The following is a 21,943-nucleotide window of genomic DNA, read 5'->3' on the forward strand; positions in this document are numbered from 1 at the left end:
TCGTTCTTCTACCATAGTTCTAATGATAATAAAAACAGCAAAAAGAAAAGGCTGAATTACAGAGCAAATCACTAACAACAATACCGCTCCTTACAGATCCCTTACATTCATTTACTTATACGGATATAGTAGGGGGCTCTCCTGATCTAGTCCACCTTCTATACACAAAGTCTGCACCAGAAGTAGAATTTGTTCTGGAGAACTCTGCCATGTGTGTAAATCCATTCATTTTATCAGGTGCTGAGAAAATTGCTCTAACACAGGTATCAGCAACCTTCGGCACTCTAGCTGTTGTGAAACTACATGTCCCAGCATGCTCCATTCATTTCTGTGAGTTCTGAGAAGAGCAGAGGAAGTGAGAATGCTGGGAGATGTAGTTTCTTAACAGCTGGAGGCTGTCCTAACAGCCGATCCTAGTAGATAATAGCAGGGAAACCTTCAACATGGAAAGCAGCTACACAAAGCACAGCATGACAGGGACTAGAACAGTCCCATTCTTGGCATGCATGGGATTCCTAGAGACTGGATCACATCCAATGCTTGTTTTATGGCATAAAACCCCTCTTAAAAAGGGATTGTCCCATTACAACTTATCCCCATCTACAAAATAGAGGATAAGTGTCTGATTGGTGGAGATCCAAGTGATGGGATGCCCACCAATTATGAGAATGGAGGCCTGTGTTCTCCTGCGTGAACGGAGCAGCAGACACACATGCGTGCCCACTGCTCCACTCTATGGGGCAGAGAACAAGCACTCTGCCAGCTCCGGCAGTCCCACAGAGGTGAATGGAGTGGTAGAGCACATGCATGTCCGCCACTCCATTCAAATGGGGGAACACAGTTCTCCATTCTAAGGACTGGACCTCCCCTGTCTATCAGACCTGTACCCTCTATCCTGTGGAGAAGGGATATGTTGTAATTGGACAACCCCTTTAATGAAATGTCGTAAAATAGCATAAAGTAATAAAAAGTAATTAGAGTAATAAATAGGGGTGCACCGAAATGAAAATTCTGGTCCGAAACCGAAACCGAAAATTCAGGATGCCCTTGACCGAAAACCGAAACCGAAACTGCCTTTTTGCCCAAATACTTTTAAAATACTTTTTTTTTAATGATTTTATTAATAATTCTTTTTTATGAATGAAATTCATCTGTGGGTGGCGCTGTTATGGAGAGGGGGATCTGTGGGTGGCGCTGTTATGGAGAAGGGGATCTGTGGGTGGCGCTGTTATGGAGAGGGGGATCTGTGGGTGGCGCTGTTATGGAGAGGGGGATCTGTGGGTGGCGCTGTTATGGAGAGGGGGATCTGTGGGTGGCGCTGTTATGGAAAGGGGGATCTGTGGGTGGCGCTATGGAGAGGGGGATCTGTGGGTGGCGCTATGGAGAGGGGGATCTGTGGGTGGCGCTGTTATGGAGAGGGGGATCTGTGGGTGGCGCTGTTATGGAGAGGGGGATCTGTGGGTGGCGCTGTTATGGAGAGGGGGATCTGTGGGTGGCGCTGTTATGGAGAGGGGGATCTGTGGGTGGCGCTGTTATGGAGAGGGGGATCTGTGGGTGGCGCTGTTATGGAGAGGGGGATCTGTGGGTGGCGCTGTTATGGAGAGGGGGATCTGTGGGTGGCGCTGTTATGGAGAGGGGGATCTGTGGGTGGCGCTGTTATGGAGAGGGTAATCTGTGGGTGGCGCTGTTATGGAGAGGGGGATCTGTGGGTGGCGCTGTTATGGAGAGGGGGATCTGTGGGTGGCGCTGTTATGGAGAGGGGGATCTGTGGGTGGCGCTGTTATGGAGAGGGGGATCTGTGGGTGGCGCTGTTATGGAGAGGGGGATCTGTGCACTGTTATGGGCATAACAGTGCACAGATCCCTTTCCCCATAACAGTGCACAGATCCCTTTCCCCATAACAGTGCACAGATCCCCCCTCCCCATAGCAGTGCACAGATCCCCCCTCCCCATAGCAGTGCCATAGACCGATCCCCCTACCCATAACAGCCCCGGCCCTGCTGCTCACAGCATCACTCACTGCATCTTTATTTTACCTTACAATCGTGAGGCTCCAGTAACTAACAACTCTGCAGGCAGAGCGGAGGGCGGCGTAACGTCACTTACTCACGTGACGCACCTGCTCCGCCCACTTTATGAATGAAGGAGGCGGAGCAGGCGCGTCACGTGAGTAAGTGACGTTACGCCGGCCTCCGCTCTGCCTGCAGAGTTGTTAGTTACTGGAGCCTCACGATTGTAAGGTAAAATAAAGATGCAGTGACAAAGTAAACCGCCCGCCTGGCGCCCGCCCGCAGATGGTGGGTGACAAATCCCACACCCCATATTTTCGGCCGATATGTAACAATATCGGCCGAAGTGGATTAGGTGCATTTTCGGCCGATATTTTCGGCTGCCGAAATTTCGGTGCACCCCTAGTAATAAAATACTATTTTTTTCAGTCATTAGCTAGATCACAATACAGAACCAAAGAATAACATATCACACACTTAAATCATTCTCCATTTGCACACTGTCCAACTCCAGCCCTTCGCTTTCTATTCCTTGAGAAGCTGAGGTTCGATGTGGACTTTCCAGAGCTGGTCGAAAGCTGATATATGCATGTCTTCTCCCATATCTCCTCCCTGTGATTGTCTGGTAGCCACCTGATGGTTTAGGCCAGGTAGATTTACAGGATTCCTGACCCATTCCTGCAAAAAAGATCACCAAGTTATCAAGCAGATCTGTTTGTGAAGATAAAAAAAATGCAATAGCATTTTCCTTACAAACAATTCTGTAGCCCCAAACACAGACTCAGATCATTATTTCTTCATTTTTCTTACTTCACTAGGTCAAAGAGGGAACATTTGCAGACATTGCACACCATTCACACGGTAAATCTGGCAGAACTGACTACTCCCATGTACTTCAATGGGGCATACACTTTTCAGTAACTAGCAAACAAGTCAAGAATCCACTTTGCCAAAAGCAACTTTATTCTTTTACTGCAACTTAATAAACGACTTTCAGCATAAATACCACAACTAAACAAGCCAAGTCGCAACCTGGATTTAACTAAGCAAATAGTTAGGAGCCTCCTATTAGATAATTACTGCATGGGCGATTATCTTTCAGCTGGCAATACGTTGCTTCTCATTTCTTAAACAACCATGTCGAAGGACACATCTCGTGGTCGTGGAAAAGATGTTTGTCTGTTTGAGAAGGGTCAAATCATTGGCATGCATCAAGCAGAGAAAACATCTAAGCGAATGGGTGCCATAATCAAAGCTAAAGGCGGTCCAACGAAATATTAGAGTGTGTGACCCTTTTTTTTTGGTGGAGACTTTTTTTTTTGGACAGGCAGTGTATGTGTCCCATGATCAGCAATGCTGTCCAGTCCATCTTGTGCAATGTATGCAGTCCTACAACTGGGGGCATATTAACCTCTTAAGGACACATGACGTACCGGTACGTCATGTGTTGTTCCGATCACTGCCGCCCGGCCGGCAGTGATCAGAACCCGGTGCCTGCTCAAATCATCGAGCAGGCACCTAGGCTAAATGCGCGGGGGGGTCCCGTGACCCCCCCATGTCGGCGATCGCGGCAAACCGCAGGTCAATTCAGACCTGTGGTTTGCTGCGATTTCTGCAGTTTCTGGTCCCCGCGGTCCCTGACCGGCAGTGATCAGAACCCGGTGCCTGCTCAAATCATCGAGCAGGCACCTAGGCTAAATGCGCGGGGGGGTCCCGTGACCCCCCCATGTCGGCGATCGCGGCAAACCGCAGGTCAATTCAGACCTGTGGTTTGCTGCGATTTCTGCAGTTTCTGGTCCCCGCGGTCCCTGACCGCGGGGATCAGAAACTTTATATGCCTAAAATAATGTTTTATTAACCCCCCCGAATGATTTTATGGTGGCGGGAGGTGCAGGGGGAGGGTTGCGGGCGGTGTGGGCGGTGCGGCAGGCGGGATCGCGATCCCCCGCCCGCCTCCCCTGGTATAATCGTTGGTTTCTAGTGGGTATACCAGGGTGCCAGCACATTGCTGGCACCCTGGTATAAACGGCTGACATCTGCGATGCGATGTCAGCCGTTAACCCTTTCCATACAGCGGTCCGTACGGACCGCTGTATGGAAAAGGTTAACAGCGCAGGGAGCTCCCTCCCTCTCCCATCGGGGGGCTGCTGTGCCTTTGCAGCCCCCCGATGGGAGAGGGAGAGAGCCCCCAGAGAGCCCCCCTCAGCCCTGTGCTTACCCTTCCCCGTCTGCGCAGTTCTGAGCAGACGGGGAAGGTTCCCATGGCAACAGGACGCCTCTCAGGCGTCCTGCTGTCCATGGTGCTGAACAGATCTATGCTAAAAGCATAGATCTGTTCAGTGTAAGTAAAATACAGTACAGTACAATATATATTGTTCTGTACTGTATTATACAGACATCAGACCCACTGGATCTTCAAGAACCAAGTGGGTCTGGGTCAAAAAAAAGTTAAAAAAAGTGAAAAAAAAGTAAAAAAAAAAAAATCAAAAAACACATTTATCACTGATTAAAAATGAAAAAAATAAAATTCCCTACACATGTTTGGTATCGCCGCGTCCGTAACGACCTGATCTATAAAACGGTTATGTTACTTTACCCGAACGGTGAACGCCATAAAAATAAAAAATAAAAAACTATGATGAAATTGAAATTTTGCCCACCTTACTTCCCAAAAAAGGTAATAAAAGTGATCAAAAAAGTCGCATGTACGCCAAAATAGTACCAATCAAACCGTCATCTCATCCCGCAAAAATCATACCCTACCCAAAATAATCGCCCAAAAACTGAAAAAACTATGGCTCTTAGACTATGGAAACACTAAAACATGATTTTTTTTGTTTCAAAAATGAAATCATTGTGTAAAACTTACATAAATAAAAAAAAAAGAAGTATACATATTAGGTATCGCCACGTCTGTATCGACCGGCTCTATAAAAATATCACATGATCTAACCCCTCAGATGACCACCGTAAAAAATTTTAAATAAAAACGGTGTAAAAAAAGCAATTTTTTGTCATCTTACGTCACAAAAAGTGTAATAGCAAGCAATCAAAAAGTCATATGCACCCCAAAATAGATGCCAATCAAACCGTCATTTCATCCCGCAAAAAATGAGACCCTACTTAAGATAATCGCCCAAAAACTGAAAAAACTATGGCTCTTAGACTATGGAGACACTAAAACATTTTTTTTGTTTTAAAAATGAAATCATTGTGTAAAACTTACATAAATAAAAAAAATTGTATACATATTAGTTATCGCCGCGTCCGTGACAACCTGCTCTAGAAAATTACCACATGATCTAACCTGTCAGATGAATGTTGTAAATAACAAAAAATAAAAACGTGCCAAAAAAATCTATTTCTTGTTACCTTGCCGCACAAAAAGTGTAATATAGAGCAACCAAAAATCATATATACCCTAAACTAGTACCAACAAAACTGCCACCCTATCCCGTAGTTTCTAAAATGGGGTCACTTTTTTGGAGTTTCTACTCTAGGGGTGCATCAGGGGGGCTTCAAATGGGACATGGTGTAAAAAAAAACTGTCCAGCAAAATCTGCCTTCCAAAAACCGTATGGCGTTCCTTTCCTTCTGCGCCCTGCCGTGTGCCCGTACAGCAGTTTACGACCACATATGGGGTGTTTCTGTAAACTACAGAATCAGGGCCATAAATAATGAGTTTTGTTTGGCTGTTAACCCTTGCTTTGTAACTGGAAAAAAAATATTAAAATGGAAAATCTGCCAAAAAAGTGAAATTTTGAAATTGTATCTCTATTTTCCATTAAATCTTGTGCAACACCTAAAGGGTTAACAAAGTTTGTAAAATCAGTTTTGAATACCTTGAGGGGTGTAGTTTCTTAGATGGGGTCACTTTTATGGAGTTTCTACTCTAGGGGTGCATCAGGGGGGCTTCAAATGGGACATGGTGCCAAAAAAACAGTCCAGCAAAATCGGCGCACCTTTCACTCTACGCCCCGCTGTGTGCCCGTACAGTAGTTTACGGCCACATATGGGGTGTTTCTGTAAACAGCAGAGTCAGGGTAATAAAGATACAGTCTTGTTTGGCTGTTAACCCTTGATTTGTTAGTGGAAAAAATGGGTTAAAATGAAAAATTAGACAAAAAAATGAAATTCTCAAATTTCCTCCCCATTTGCCAATAACTCTTGTGCAACACCTAAAGGGTTAACAACGTATGCAAAATCAGTTTTGAATACCTTGAGGGGTGTAGTTTCTTAGATGGGGTCATTTTTGGGTGGTTTCTATTATGTAAGCCTCGCAAAGTGACTTGAGACCTGAACTGGTCCCTAAAAATTTAGTTTTTGTAATTTAGATTTGCTTCTAAACTTCTAAGCCTTATAACATCCCCAAAAAATAAAATATCATTCCCAAAACAATTCAAACATGAAGTAGACATATGGGGAATGTAAAGTCATCACAATTTTTGGGGGTATTATTATGTATTACAGAAGTAGAGAAACTGAAACTTTGAAATTTGCAAATTTTTCCAAATTTTTGTTAAAATAGGTATTTTTTGGTGCAAAACAAATAATTTTTTGGACTTCATTTTACCAGTGTCATGAAGTACAATATGTGACGAAAAAACAATCTCAGAACGGCCTGGATAAGTCAAAGCGTTTTAAAGTTATCAGCACTTAAAGGGACTCTGGTCAGATTTGCAAAAAATGGCCTGGTCCTAAGGTGTAAAAAGGCTGTCCCCTTAAGGGGTTAATAAAATGTCTGCACATTTGGAAGCCAAGATCCTGGACCTAGATAAGCAACTTGCAACACTGACATCCACTGATAATATGGAAGGGAGTTTGCTGTCTATTGAGCAGGCACTCACTTGGGCTGAGGTAGGGGAGGATGGCAGTATTGTAAAAAATACTATATATTAAAAAAAATAAACTATGTCATTTTATATAATATAAGGTACAAACCGGATTCCCAAAAAGTTGGGACACTAAACAAACTGTGAATAAAAACTGAATGCAATGGTGTGGAGATGGCAAATGTCAATATTTTATTTGTAATATAACGTAGATGACAGCTCAAACGTTTAATCCGAGTAAATGTATCATTTTAAAGGAAAAATACGTTGATTCCAATTTTCACTGTGTCAACAAATCCCAAAAAAGTTGGGACAAGTAGCAATAAGAGGCTGGAAAAAGTAAATTTGAGCATAACTAAGAGCTGGAAGACCAATTAACACTAATTAGGTCAATTGGCAACATGATTGGGTATAAAAAGAGCTTCTCAGAGTGGCAGTGTCTCTCCGAAGCCAAGATGGGTAGAGGATCACCAATTCCCACAATGTTGCGCAGAAAGATAGTGGAGCAATATCAGAAAGGTGTTACCCAGCGAAAAATTGCAAAGACTTTGCATCTATCATCATCAACTGTGCATAACATCATCCGAAGATTCAGAGAATCTGGAACAATCTCTGTGCGTAAGGGTCAAGGCCGTAAAACTATACTGGATGCCCGTGATCTCCGGGCCCTTAAACGACACTGCACCACAAACAGGAATGCTACTGTAAAGGAAATCACAGAATGGGCTCAGGAATACTTCCAGAAACCATTGTCAGTGAACACAATCCACCGTGCCATCCGCCGTTGCCAGCTGAAACTCTAAAGTGCAAAGAAGAAGCCATTTCTAAGCAAGATCCACAAGCTCAGGCGTTTTCACTGGGCCAGGGATCATTTAAAATGGAGTGTGGCAAAATGGAAGACTGTTCTGTGGTTAGACGAGTCACGATTCGAAGTTCTTTTTGGAAATCTGGGACGCCATGTCATCCGGACCAAAGAGGACAAGGACAACCCAAGTTGTTATCAACGCTCAGTTCAGAAGCCTGCATCTCTGATGGTATGGGGTTGCATGAGTGCGTGTGGCATGGGCAGCTTGCATGTCTGGAAAGGCACCATCAATGCAGAAAAATATATTCAGGTTCTAGAACAACATATGCTCTCATCCAGACGTCATCTCTTTCAGGGAAGACCCTGCATTTTTCAACAAGATAATGCCAGACCACATTCTGCATCAATCACAACATCATGGCTGCGTAGGAGAAGGATCCGGGTACTGAAATGGCCAGTCTGCAGTCCAGATCTTTCCCCTATAGAGAACATTTGGGGCATCATAAAGAGGAAGGTGTAACAAAGAAGGCCCAAGACGATTGAACAGTTAGAGGCCTGTATTAGACAAGAATGGGAGAGCATTCCTATTTCTAAACTTGAGAAACTGGTCTCCTCAGTCCCCAGACGTCTGTTGAGTGTTGTAAGAAGAAGGGGAGATGCCACACAGTGGTGAAAATGGCCTTGTCCCAACTTTTTGGGGATTTGTTGACACCATGAAATTCTGATTCAACATAATGGTACATTTTCTCAGTTTAAACTTTTGTTCCGTGATTTATGTTCTATTCTGAATAAAATATTAGAAGTTGGCACCTCCACATCATTGCATTCAGTTTTTATTCACGATTTGTATAGTGTCCCAACTTTTTTGGAATCCGGTTTGTAGAACTGTTCGAGTATGGCCATAGTAACAAGGGATAATACAGATTTTGTTGATTGTTGTACTGATTTACATTGTAATTAAGCTCACATGGATGTGCTTGAATAAAAAATGTTTAACAGGGATCGAAACAGGAGAGATTATGAGACATGTTGAGAGGATTCCTCACGCAGATACAGATATGCAGAATCTGGGAAAACCAGCAGCAGGGGGAATGTCCAGCTGAAGAATGTGTATCTGTCACCCGCAGTGAGTGAATATCTCAAAATGGGGGAATTGTGAGGGTTAAGACTCCATGTTGTGCTTTGTACTGCCATTTTATGTTATAAGTAGGGGTGCACCGAAATTCCGGCAGCCGAAAATATCGGCCGAAAATGCACCTAATCCACTTCGGCCGATATTGTTACATATCGGCCGAAAATATGGGGTGTGGGATTTGTCACCCACCATCTGCGGGCGGGCGGTTTACTTTGTCACTGCATCTTTATTTTACCTTACAATCGTGAGGCTCCAGTAACTAACAACTCTGCAGGCAGAGCGGAGGCCGGCGTAACGTCACTTACTCACGTGACGCGCCTGCTCCGCCTCCTTCATTCATAAAGTGGGCGGAGCAGGTGCGTCACGTGAGTAAGTGACGTTACGCCGCCATCCGCTCTGCCTGCAGAGTTGTTACTGGAGCGTCACGATTGTAAGGTAAAATAAAGATGCAGTGAGTGATGCTGTGAGCAGCAGGGCCGGGGCTGTTATGGGTAGGGGGATCGGTCTATGGCACTGCTATGGGGAAAGGGATCTGTGCACTGTTATGGGGAAAGGGATCTGTGCACTGTTATGGGGAAAGGGATCTGTGCACTGTTATGCCCATAACAGTGCACATATCCCCCTCTCCATAACAGCGCCACCCACATATCCCCCTCTCCATAACAGCGCCACCCACAGATCCCCCTCTCCATAACAGCGCCACCCACAGATCCCCCTCTCCATAACAGCGCCACCCACAGATCCCCCTCTCCATAACAGCGCCACCCACAGATCCCCCTCTCCATAACAGCGCCACCCACAGATCCCCCTCTCCATAACAGCGCCACCCACAGATCCCCCTCTCCATAACAGCGCCACCCACAGATCCCCCTCTCCATAACAGCGCCACCCACAGATCCCCCTCCCCATAACAGCGCCACCCACAGATCCCCCTCTCCATAACAGCGCCACCCACAGATCCCCCTCTCCATAACAGCGCCACCCACAGATCCCCCTCTCCATAACAGCGCCACCCACAGATCCCCCTCTCCATAACAGCGCCACCCACAGATCCCCCTCTCCATAACAGCGCCACCCACAGATCCCCCTCTCCATAACAGCGCCACCCACAGATCCCCCTCTCCATAACAGCGCCACCCACAGATCCCCCTCTCCATAACAGCGCCACCCACAGATCCCCCTCTCCATAACAGCGCCACCCACAGATCCCCCTCTCCATAACAGCGCCACCCACAGATCCCCCTCTCCATAACAGCGCCACCCACAGATCCCCCTCTCCATAACAGCGCCACCCACAGATCCCCCTCTCCATAACAGCGCCACCCACAGATCCCCCTCTCCATAACAGCGCCACCCACAGATCCCCCTCTCCATAACAGCGCCACCCACAGATCCCCCTCTCCATAACAGCGCCACCCACAGATCCCCCTCTCCATAACAGCGCCACCCACAGATGAATTTCATTCATGAAAAAGAATTATTAATAAAATCATTAAAAAAAAAGTATTTTAAAAGTATTTGGGCAAAAAGGCAGTTTCGGTTTCGGTTTTCGGTCAAGGGCATCCTGAATTTTCGGTTTCGGACCAGAATTTTCATTTCGGTGCACCCCTAGTTATAAGCCTTAAAACCTGTGTGTGTAGAATCTGTGAATTTCTGTGTGAGACTACCGTGACTTCAAGGTTGCTCCTAGCCCCTCCAGTTTTGTCCCAGAAAGGAATTTTTACAATTATTAGAGTCCATTCACACATCCGTATGTGTTTTTGCGGATCCGCAAAAAAAACACACACACCGGATGCAGAACCATTTTTACGGACGTGTGAATGGGCCCTTAGCAGGACAAGTCCATGACGAACACCCACATTTAAGATTAAAAAGACGCTTCAGGCGTATAGCCAAGAAATGCTCATTTAAGATTGTGATTTAATGAGTTATGATGTAAATGCTTAATCAGGTCTCCCACTTTGGAAATGATCCAGAAATTTGCCTTATAATCTCTGCTTTCTGTCAAAGTTTGGAGAAACTTGGTACATGGCATTGCGCGTGTATCAGTTATTCTCTAAGTACTCATAAATTAAATAGTAGTCCACTGCTCATCCGGCATTGGGGTTTTTGCCCCAACAGGTAGGAGAAAGAATTTTATCAAGGGTGGGAATTTGCCAATACAATATATTTACAAAAATGATCACTAGCACATCATTAACAGATTAAACAGTGAGCATGGTGATGAGAATACCCCTTTAAAGCCCAGTTCATTGGCTGAGGATAAGTCCCATCCCATCAGACAGGGGGATGCCAGGCAAGCCCACATAGCAGGACCAGCAGCAGAGGGCGTGCGCTAAGATACAGGGAGAATCCCACACACACTTAGGAAACTGAAAGACTATGTACTAGTATATCTTTTTAGTTGCAGCCAAAGCGATAGGTTATAGAAGGAGAATCCCCCACCAGATGTCCAATATCTGCTTCTGATTTTAAGATTATTATTTATTACTAAAGCGCCATTACATACATAATTCAAAACAAATAAAATAAGCATGAACAGGAATCCGGATGACACACAGAGGGCGAAACACGGATTCTTCATGGACATCTTCACAGACAAACCACTAACCATCTTGTCACAGATGTCATCACGGTCTGAAGAAAGCCTTAGGCCTGATTCATACGACCATGCTCGGTCCAAGAGACACGGACCATGTGTGTCGGCTGCATCTTCTGGAACAACCACAACTCCTCTGACCAGAACAGATAATAAAGTCAGTTCCTATCTGATTGCAGGTCTATAATACTGTAATCACATCAGTTCAATACAATAGACCTGAGATCAGATAGGAGCACGGTCGTGTGAATCAGGCCTTACCAGCTTTGAAATGTTTTTTTTCTCACAAGCATCAAAAATGGCTCCATCTGTCAGTTACCCATTTCCTATAGAGGGTCTGTCACCTCTCCTGACAAGTCTGTTTTAGTAAATACATGCATCGCCCATAAACAACCCTGGCGAGCCTTTTGTTAGAACGCGGCATTTTTTCGTCCTGGAAACTTAAGATATGCAAGTATTTACTAAAACAGACATCGAGGCAGCTGACAGGTCTTTACAACCGCTATGGGTCTGTGAGGAAGGGTAGTTGATAAACTGAGAATGGCAGACATCTTAAATGTAGAGTAAGGTTTGAGGACTGGCAGCTTTGGAAGTAACAGAAGGCAGCATGGAGAAATGACTCTTGGAACAATGTCTACAACCATCAGTCAAGCATGATGGAGGATCAGTGCAGGTTTGGGTTATGTAGAACATCTGGAGTTATTTGTATTTGACTAGAGGCATCATGAATGCTGATAAACTAATAGTAATACTACTACATCATGCAATTCCCTCTGGGAAACATGAAAAAAAAAAAGCAATCTACAGTAAAGCAATGACCACAAATATGGAGAGAAGACATTGGGGCAGATTTTCTAATTGTGTGGATAGCGCAGACAGACAGGCTCAGGCTGGATGGAAAATCTAGTGCAGGGATAGACACTTTTCAACGACTCTATACCAATTGTTGGGGGGGTCTTAATTTGTGGCAGAATTGTGGAACAATTTTGTCATAAAATGGCACATCTTCGGTCACGCTCACTTTCCTGCTAAGCCAGACTCCCTTGGAGCCGCTAGGCACGGCTGGTGTAAAGTAGAACTGGTTTAGTTGCCCATAGCAACCAATCAGCTTCCACCTTTCATTTCTCAAAGAAGCTGTAAAAAGTTAAAGGTGAAATCTAAATGGTTACTATGGGCAACTAAGCCAGTTCCACTCTACACCAGTTTGATAAATCTCCCCCGATGTTTTTTTCTAAAAATAGATGTGCCAAAATTTGGTGCTATTTAAGGAGATGTCTAGGTCAGGGATCATCAAACCTCCGGCACTCCTGCTGCTGTGAAACTACAACTCCCTGCATGCACACTTACACGGCTGTTCTTGTAACTCTCATAGAAGGAGGATTCTGGGAGTTGTCGTTTCAGAACAGCTGCAGATCCCTGGTCTAGGTGAACTCACATTAGATGTTGGGGGCCAAAGTTGTTAAAGAAGTTATTTGAGCTCTCAGAACAACGATCAGCCACCCAAGAGCCCAGACCTCACTGTTAAATGTGTTTCGGATTCTAAAGTTTCCTGCACACTAGATTCAAGAATCATTCAATTTTGTTTTCTGCCTATATAGCGCAGCATGGGCCATTATCACAGAATAATAAGCGTGCACTATGTCCTGACAATGTGTCAGGATCCAGTGCAGCAAGGTGGGGGGCAGGCGGATGACCACAGAGCGGTGAGCAATAGCAAGCGCTTCACTCACTCTCCGTGGTCACATGACAACAGAATCCACAATGCAAAAAATTTGCATCAAGGATTTTGGGTCGAATTACTCAATTCAATCAGCCCTAGCTCAAACCTGTATTATTCCCCTCGTATAGTGCTATGGCCGAAATCTTGCGTCTCGCGAGAGGACGCGCCGGCGCGTCCAGGAGGAATAACAGGGCCGCCGCAAAGACGCAATCCTGCGTGCGGCGGTCCTGTAGTGTTTAAAGTTATCACCACATAAAGCGATACTGGTCAGATTTGCAAAAAATTGCCTGGTCCTTAAGGTGAAAAAGAGCCCGGTCCCTAAGGGGTTAAAGGGCATCTGTCAGCAGATTTGTACCTATGAAACTGGCTGACCTGTTACATGTGCACTTGGCAGCTGAAGGGATCTGTGTTGGTCCCATGTTCTTATGTGCCTGCACTGATGAGAAAAATGATTTTTTTTAAAATGCAAATAAGCCTCTAGGAGCATTGTCATTAATCCTAGAGGCTCAAGTCTCTCTAACTTGTGCCCTCCTCATTTTTATTGACAGGGCCACAGTGTAAACATGATCACTCCTGGCACTGACATCTAATGAAGACTCTTGCACTTCGGTATCCAGAGCAGGCGCAGTACAGAAGAGAACTGCTATTGCTCCTAGATGGTCATTTGCATGTATAAAATAATTTTTTCTCAGCAATGTGGGCATATATGAATGTGCGACCAACACAGATGCCTTCAGCTGCCAAGTGCACATGTAACAGGTCAGCCAGTGTCATAGGTACAGATCTGCTGACAGATACCCTTTAAGGGGTCATCTCTTCATCCCTAATATCAGAACAAGATGCAATTACTCCTATTGGCCTCTTTCACACGAGTGTATTTACAATCCGTATATGGTGCGTATTTTGTGTGCCGGAATTTGCTACTAATGTTAACGAATAAGGCTATTCACAAGGGCGTATTATTTCCAAAGTTTTGCATTTGCTTTCAAATACGCCCATTATAATCTATGAGATTGCAGGAAGGAATGAATGGGTATATAAATCTGGACGAACTACTGAAGCAATACTGATGACAATCTAGATTGTATATTATCCAGCTCCGGAATACAGACGGATTTCAATATGCTCGTGTGAAGAAAACCTCTCTCTGTATGTTGTACTATGTAGCATCCATTCAGATGACGGCCCAAGTCTGCCAGAAAGCTAACGATCAGAGGCTCATTGCTCTGCCTTAAGGCCTCTTTCATAAAAGCGTGTTCGGATAAGGTCCGGATGCGTTGCGGCAAACCCGCCGAGTAGGTACCCAATTGCAGTAAATTTTGACTGCAATTGCGTTCCGTTGTTCAGTTTTTATCGCGCGGGTGCAATGTGTTTTGCACGCGCTTGATAAAAAAAACTGAATGTGGTACCCAGACCCGAACTTCTTCACAGAAGTTCAGGTTTGGGTTCAAGGTTGTGTAGATTGTATTATTTACCCTTATAACATGGTTATAAGGGAAAATAATAGCATTCTGAATACAGAATGCATAGTACAATAGGGCTGGAGGGGTTAAAAAATAATAATTTTTAACTCACCTTAATCCACTTGTTCACGCAGCCGACATCTCTTCTGTCTTCTTTCAGGAATAGGACCTTTGATGACGTCACTGCGCTCATCACATGGTCCATCACATGATCTTTTTACCATGGTGATGGATCATGTGACGGACCATGCGACGAGCGCAGTGACGTCATCAAAAGGTCCTATTCCTCAAAGAAGACGACAGAAGAGATGCCGGCTGCACGAACAAGTGGATTAAGGCGAGTTTAATTATTTATTTATTTTTTTAAACCCCTCCAGCCCTATTGTACTATGTATTCTGTATTCAGAATGCTATTATTTTCCCTTATAACCATGTTATAAGGGAAAATAATAATGATCGGGTCTCCATCCCGATAGTCTCCTAGCAACCGTGCGTGAAAATCGCACCGCATCTGTACTTGCTTGCGGATGCTTGCGATTTTCACGCAGCCCCCTTCACTTCTATGGGGCCTGCGTTGAGTGAAAAACGCACAATATAGAAAATGCTGCGATTTTCACGTAACGCAAAAGTGATGCGTGAAAATCACCGCTCATGTGCACAGCCCCATAGAAATGAATGGGTCCGGATTCAGTGCGGGTGCAATGCGTTCACCTCACGCAGTGCACCCGCGCAGAAATCTTGCCCGTGTGAAAGAGGCCTAAGCCTCATGCACACGTCCGTGAAACACGGACCGCGTGATACCGGCCTGGATTTCTTCTGAGTGCAGGAGCGCACCGCGTAATTGGTTGCCATGACGCTGTGCGCTTTCTGCTGCCGCAGTACAGTAATACACTGTTATGATCTATACCAGTGTATTACTGTACTGCGGCAGCAGCAGGAAGCGCACGGCGTCATGGCAACCTATGACGCAGTGTGCTCCTGCACTCAGAAGAAATCCAGGACGGTATCACACGGTCTGTGTTTCACGGACGTGTGCATGAGGCTTTATGGAGGGTGGTCCAGAGGAGATATCTAATAGGGCATATGGACAAGGATTTTTTTTTCCCAATGGGACAACCCATTTAACCCCTTAGGGACTCATGACGTATCGGTACGGCATGGTTCCCGAGTCCTTAAGGACCTTGTTCCGATCACCACCCGGGCGGCGGTGATCGGAACAAGGTGCCTGCTCAAATCATTGAGCAGGCATCTCGGCTAAATGCGCGGGAAGATCCAGTGACCCCCCCAACCCCCCCCCCCCCCCCGTGACGGCGATCGTCGCAAACCGCAGGCTTTTACCTGGTGCGGCGGTGCCATCGGGTCCCCATGCGGCTGTAGGGGGGACCCGATGGCATGGAAGGCATCGCGCTGCCTTCCGGTGAAGAGCCTGTGAGATCCAGCCCCTTGGATCTCACAGGCCAGAAGCTGTATGAGTAATACACACTATTACTCATACAGCCAATGCATTCCAATACAGAAGTATTGGAATGCATTTTAAAGGATTAGACCCCCAAAAGTTCAAGTCCCAAAGTGGGACAAAAAATAAATAGAAATTTTTTTTTAAAAAAAGAAAGTTTTCCCCCAAAAAATTAAGTTTCAAGTAAAAACAAACAAAAACATCATTTTCCCCAAATAAGTAGAAAAAAAAGTTAATTTTTATAAATGGTACATATTAGGTATCGCCGTGTCCATATCGACCGGCTCTATAAACCTATCACATGACCTAACCCCTCAGATGAACACCGTAAAAAATAAAAACTGTGCTAAATAAACAATTTTTTTGTCACCTTACATAACAAGTACAACAGCAAGCGATCTAAAAGGCATTTGCCCACCAAAATAGTACCAATCTAACCGTCACCTCATCCCGCAAAAAATGAACCCCTACCTGAGACAATCGCCCATAAAATAAAAAAAACCTATGGCTCAGAATATGGAGACACTAAAACATCATTTTTTTTTGTTTCAAAAATATTATTGTGTAAAACTTACATAAATAAAATAAAAAGTATACATATTAGGTATCGCCGCATCCGTGACAACCTGGTCTATAAAAATGATCTAAGCTGTCAGATGAATGTTGTAAATAACAAAAAATAAATAAACAGTGCCAAAACAGCTATTTCTTGTTACCTTACCTCACAAAAAGTGTAATATAGAGCAACCAAAAATCATATGTACCCTAAACTAGTACCAACAATACTGCCACCCTATCCCGTAGTTTCTAAAAATGGGGCCACTTTTTTGGAGTTTCTACTCTAGGGGTGCATCAGGGGGGCTTCAAATGGGACATGGTGTCAAATAAACCAGTCCAGCGAAATCTGCCTTCCAAAAATCGTATGGCATTCCTTTCCTTCTGCGCCCTGCCGTGTGCCCGTACAGCTGTTTATGACCACATATGGGGTGTTTCTGTAAACTACAGAATCAGGGCCATAAATATTGAGTTTGGTTTGGCTGTTAACCCTTGCTTTTTTACTGGGAAAAATGGATTAAAATGGAAAATTTGCCAAAATAGTGAAATTTTGAAATTGTATCTCTATTTTCCATTAATTCTTGTGGAACACCTAAAGGGTTAACAAAGTTTGTAAAATCAGTTTTGAATACCTTGAGGGGTGTAGTTTCTAGAATGGGGTTATTTTTGGGTGGTTTCTATTATGTAAGCCTCGCAAAGTGACTTCAGACCTGAACTGGTCCCTAAAAATTGGGTTTTTGAAAAATTTCAAGATTTGCTTCTAAACTTCTAAGCCTTGTAACATCCCCAAAAAATAAAATATCATTCCCAAAATGATCCAAACATGAAGTAGACATATGGGGAATGTAAAGTAATAACTATTTTTGGAGGTATTACTATGTATTATAGAAGTAGAGAATTTGAAACTTGGAAATTTGCAATTTTTTACAAATTTTTGGTATTGTTTTATTAATAAAAATGAAATTTTTTTTACTTCATTTTACCAGTGTCATGAAGTACAATATGTGACGAAAAAACTGTCTCAGAATGGCCTGGATAAGTCAAAGCGTTTTAAAGTTATCAGCACTTAAAGTGACACTGGTCAGATTTGAAAAAAAAATGGCCAAGTCCTTAAGGTGAAATTGGGCTGAGTCCTTAAGGGGTTAAGGCCTCTTTCACACTACCGTATGGCTGTTGTTCCGTTTTTTGTTTCCGTTGTGTTTCCGTTTAGCATATACAGTAATTACATAGAACAAATTGGGCTGGGCATAACATTTTCAATAGATGGTTCCGCAAAAAACGGAACGCATACGGAAGACATACAGATGCATTTCCGTATGCATTCCGTCTTTTTTGCGGACCTATTGACTTTCATGGAGCCACGGAACGCGATTTGCGGCCAAATATAGGACATGTTCTATTTTTGCACGGAACAGAGATACGGAAACAGAATGCATACGGAGTACATTCCTTTTTTTTGCGGACCCATTTAAATGAATGGTTCCGTATACAGAACGCAAAAAACAGCCCGCAAAACGGGAAAAAAAAAACGGTAGTGTGAAAGAGGCTTAATTCACTGGTATCATACAGAGATCAGGGTGCTATAGTTGATAAAAAAAAGTGCTGTAACATATACCATCTGCAATGCCGTCAAAAGCACTAGGCTTTACTAATGCAAGAAGCGGTAACTCCATGCAGTTTGCAAAAAAGTGTGGTCATCAACAAACCTGCAAGTCCTGTTAGTGGGGCGGCTGGTACATGTGACAGCACTATAATGGGCTGTATCAGTTAATAATGGGGCAGATTAACCACCTAAGGCCTCTTTCACACGGGCGTTGCGGAAAAATGTGCGGGTGCGTTGCGGGAACACCCGCGATTTTTCCGCGCGAGTGCAAAACATTGTAATGCGTTTTGCACTCGCGTGAGAAAAATCGTGCGTGTTTAGTACCCAAACCCGAACTTCTTCACCATGTTATAAGGGAAAATAATAATGATCGGGGCTCCATCCCGATCGTCTCCTAGCAACCGTGCGTGAAAATCGCACCGCATCCGCACTTGCTTGCGGATGCTTGCGATTTTCACGCAACCCCATTCACTTCTATGGGGCCTGCGTTGCGTGAAAAACGCAGAATATAGAACATGCTGCGATTTTCACGCAAAGCATAAGTGATGCGTGAAAATCACCGCTCATCTGAACAGCCCCATAGAAATGAATGGATCCGGATTCAGCGCGGGTGCAATGTGTTCACCTCCCGCATTGCACCCGTGCGGAAAACTCGCCCGTGTGAAAGGGGCCTAACTGTTTTGTCCAAACTCAGCTCCGGCTGTGGGAAAAGTGCTTAACTGGTCAGTGGAGGGGAAGGGGGTAGCTTTAGCTGATGATATCTCCTGATTGTTTGAAAGCTGGCACCCCAGGCTTTCATACAAGACCAAAATGAGTGCATTATCACAAAATAAGCAGAAGATATCACTGTTAGAAATTGAATTGGGAATAAACGCAGTAAACCTGCTTTTACTTTCATTTTCAGCTGCATTCATTGCATTCTCATTTCTAACAGTGATATCTTCTCCTGTAGTGAAAATAATGCTGTCATTGTGGTATTGTCTGAAAGCTTGGGATACCCATATCTCTAGCTGGTAGCAAACCAGAGATATGAGCAGCAAAAACAGACCCCCACCCCTTTCGTTGTCAGTCTGGAGGAGGAAGGGGAGGAGTTGTAGAGCTGACAGGCTGCAGGAGGAAGTGAAAAATACCGTACAACAAAAAAAAAAAGTGTCTATCATCATTGCAGTGACCCACATAATAAAGTTGTTTTATTTATACCACACAGTGAACACCGTAAATAAATTCCACAAAATAATGTTAAAATTGCAGTTTTTTTTAGCTTTCCTTCTAAAAATAAAATAAAAAGTTAATGTATTTACTACACTAAATATACGCCTAAATGTTTTCTAACAAAAATAAAGTAATTCCACAAACTAAATAAAAGAATTTAGAAGAAAATATTAAAAAGCTATGACTGCTCGAACACAAAGGGGGAAAATATAAAAATGGCACTAAGGGGTTAAAAATACAATTGTATCCCCTGAGTTGTGCACCAACATTTACTACAGACACATATTAAAAAGGGAACATTTTTGGGAGGGTTTTTCCAATGTTAAGGTGACTTTTAGGAAGTTAAAAGGGTTTTCTGAGATTTTAACTACTGATGACCTATCCTCTGGACCCCCGCCACCCTCAATCAGCTCTCCAGCGAGTGTAGCGGCCTTATCTCAGCTTTCCCTAGGCCTGTGACGACACGTTCATCAGTTACGTGGTCTAGGAGCCGCTCAGCCTCATAAAAGTGAATGGGGATGAGCACAATACCAAGCACAGCCGATACACAATGTACGGAGAAGGCACTGACTCTCACAGGAGATCTGTGGGGGTCCAGGGTGTCAAACCCCCACCAATCAGATACTGAAAATACGTCATCAGTATGCTCGGAAAACCATTTTAATTAATTCTGTCTAAGGCTACTTTCACACTTGCGGCAGAGTGATCCGGCAATCTGCATGCAAACGGACAGCGTTTGTAGACGGATACCGAACCGTCTCACAAACGCATTGCAAGAACGGATCCGTCTCTCCGGATGTCATCCGGAGAAACGGATGTTATATATTTTTTACCGGTCTGCACATGCGCAGACTGGAACGACGGATCCGGCATTGCGGTATTTTTAATGCCGGATCCGGCACTAATAAATTTCAATGTAAATTAACGCTGCAGTATTTCCTCCGTCCAAAACGCCGTTCAGTGACTGAACGGATTGCTCTCCATTCAGAATGCATGGGGATATGCCTGATCAGTTCTTTTCCGGTATAGAGCCCCTAGGACGGAACTCAGTGCCGGAAAAGAATAAGGTTAGTGTGAAAGTGCCCTACGATGTAGAATGCAAATATATCCAAAAGGCTCAGGCTGGATGATACTCGTGGGGCAGGGATAGACACTTTGGTCTTACTGTATACCAGCTATTGGTTGGCCCAATTTGTGACAGAATTTGTCACCAAAACGGCATATCTTCTGCTACGTCACCTCGCTGAGAGAAGTGCACTGGATTTTTCTAAGACCAGATGCACCACATTGATGCACTTTACCACAAGGTCTGAGCCATGATCACCTTAAAGGGAGTCTTTCACGCCGATTCACCCTATTAACCTAATAACAGCGTTATGTCCACGGCATCCCCCCTATTAAAACTGTGCTTACCGTTAGTTCCTTGCTATCATCGTTCTGCAGAAAAACACTTTTAATCCGCATGCAAATGAGGCTGTGAAGGTGCCCAGGGGCGGCGTTACAACGGCCGGTGCCCAGGCCCCTGGGTTATTTTCATACGAAGCCACTCCCCCTCCGCCACGTCTGCCCGCCCTTAGTCTCTGCTCTAACCTCCCTCCTCCCGTCCGTAATCCCGCGCATGCGCCAATGAACGCAATATCGGCGCGTGCGCATTGAATGAGCACAGTTGGGCCGGGGCATCAGTTTACCGTGCGCATGCACGCAACAGGAGAATATTCTAATCCAGATTTATTTATTTTTTGTTAAATTCTACAAATCTATTTGAATGGAGGTAAATCTGCATTTATGGGCTGAGGACAGGCTGCTCGGGCAGGAATTCTCTGAAACAGGATTATCAATAGGTGTCAGTAGCTCCAGGACGTCCCTGACAGCGGCTGACACTCCACAGCCTGAAGGACCAGCCAGATGACTGCAACAACAATGTACATAGGGCAGTTCAGGGCCTACAGACGGAGCTCGGCACCCAGGCCCATACACTGCCTATACAGTACGTCCCAGCAGTACTGCACAGGCCATGGAACGCGCGGCTTGTGTTTATACAGTGATGCTGCACCTGTGGCCCCGCCCCCTCAGTCTGCAGGCCTCAGCAGCGGCCTCCGCTCACTCTTCACCACACACATACATAGAGAACCCCACAACAGCTCCGAAACTGCTCCTCCTCCCGGCCCCCGCCGCCCACAGCTCGCCCGTACCTGCCGCTCGATATCCCGGCACAGCCCGGAGCCTCCAACACCGCTGCCTACACGGCTCCGTCCCTCACACAGCGCGGCGTCACCGGACAGCCAGCGTCAAAATGGCAACCAATCGTCTTCCAAAGCCTTCCTACAGCTTGGCCAATAGGTAAATGACGAGAGGCGGGGTCTAGCAGTGCCTCAGCCAATCAGAATGTCTCTGCTTACAGGTAAAGCTTGAATGGTAACCTGAGCGGCTGTCGGGATAACACTGCAGCCAGGGACTGGTGTCCATGGCCGCTCCCTGGAGTCCCGGGCCCTTGAGGGCCCCCACACAGCGTCTCAACTTTTTTCATAAAAAAAACTGTAAGAGGGAAGAAGCC

General features: G+C 44.9%; 1 protein-coding gene across 2 annotated transcripts in view; it reads right to left on the bottom strand.

Moving 5' to 3' along the window:
• PJA2 (praja ring finger ubiquitin ligase 2) overlaps positions 1–21,717 on the bottom strand; it is a 67,274-nt gene extending 45,557 nt beyond the window's left edge. For both annotated transcript variants that reach the window (XM_040421610.1, XM_040421609.1), the window contains exons 1-2: positions 21,582–21,717; positions 2,487–2,687 (exon numbers count right to left, since the gene is read on the bottom strand). In XM_040421610.1, coding sequence (XP_040277544.1) covers positions 2,487–2,685 — 199 coding nt within the window. In that variant the 5' untranslated portion in view covers positions 2,686–2,687; positions 21,582–21,717. The remainder of the gene's footprint in view (positions 1–2,486; positions 2,688–21,581) is intronic.
• Positions 21,718–21,943: the final 226 nt, after the last annotated feature.

The sequence above is a fragment of the Bufo bufo genome, chromosome 2 (genome assembly GCF_905171765.1).
Source record: "Bufo bufo chromosome 2, aBufBuf1.1, whole genome shotgun sequence".
NCBI classification, from domain to species: domain Eukaryota; kingdom Metazoa; phylum Chordata; class Amphibia; order Anura; family Bufonidae; genus Bufo; species Bufo bufo.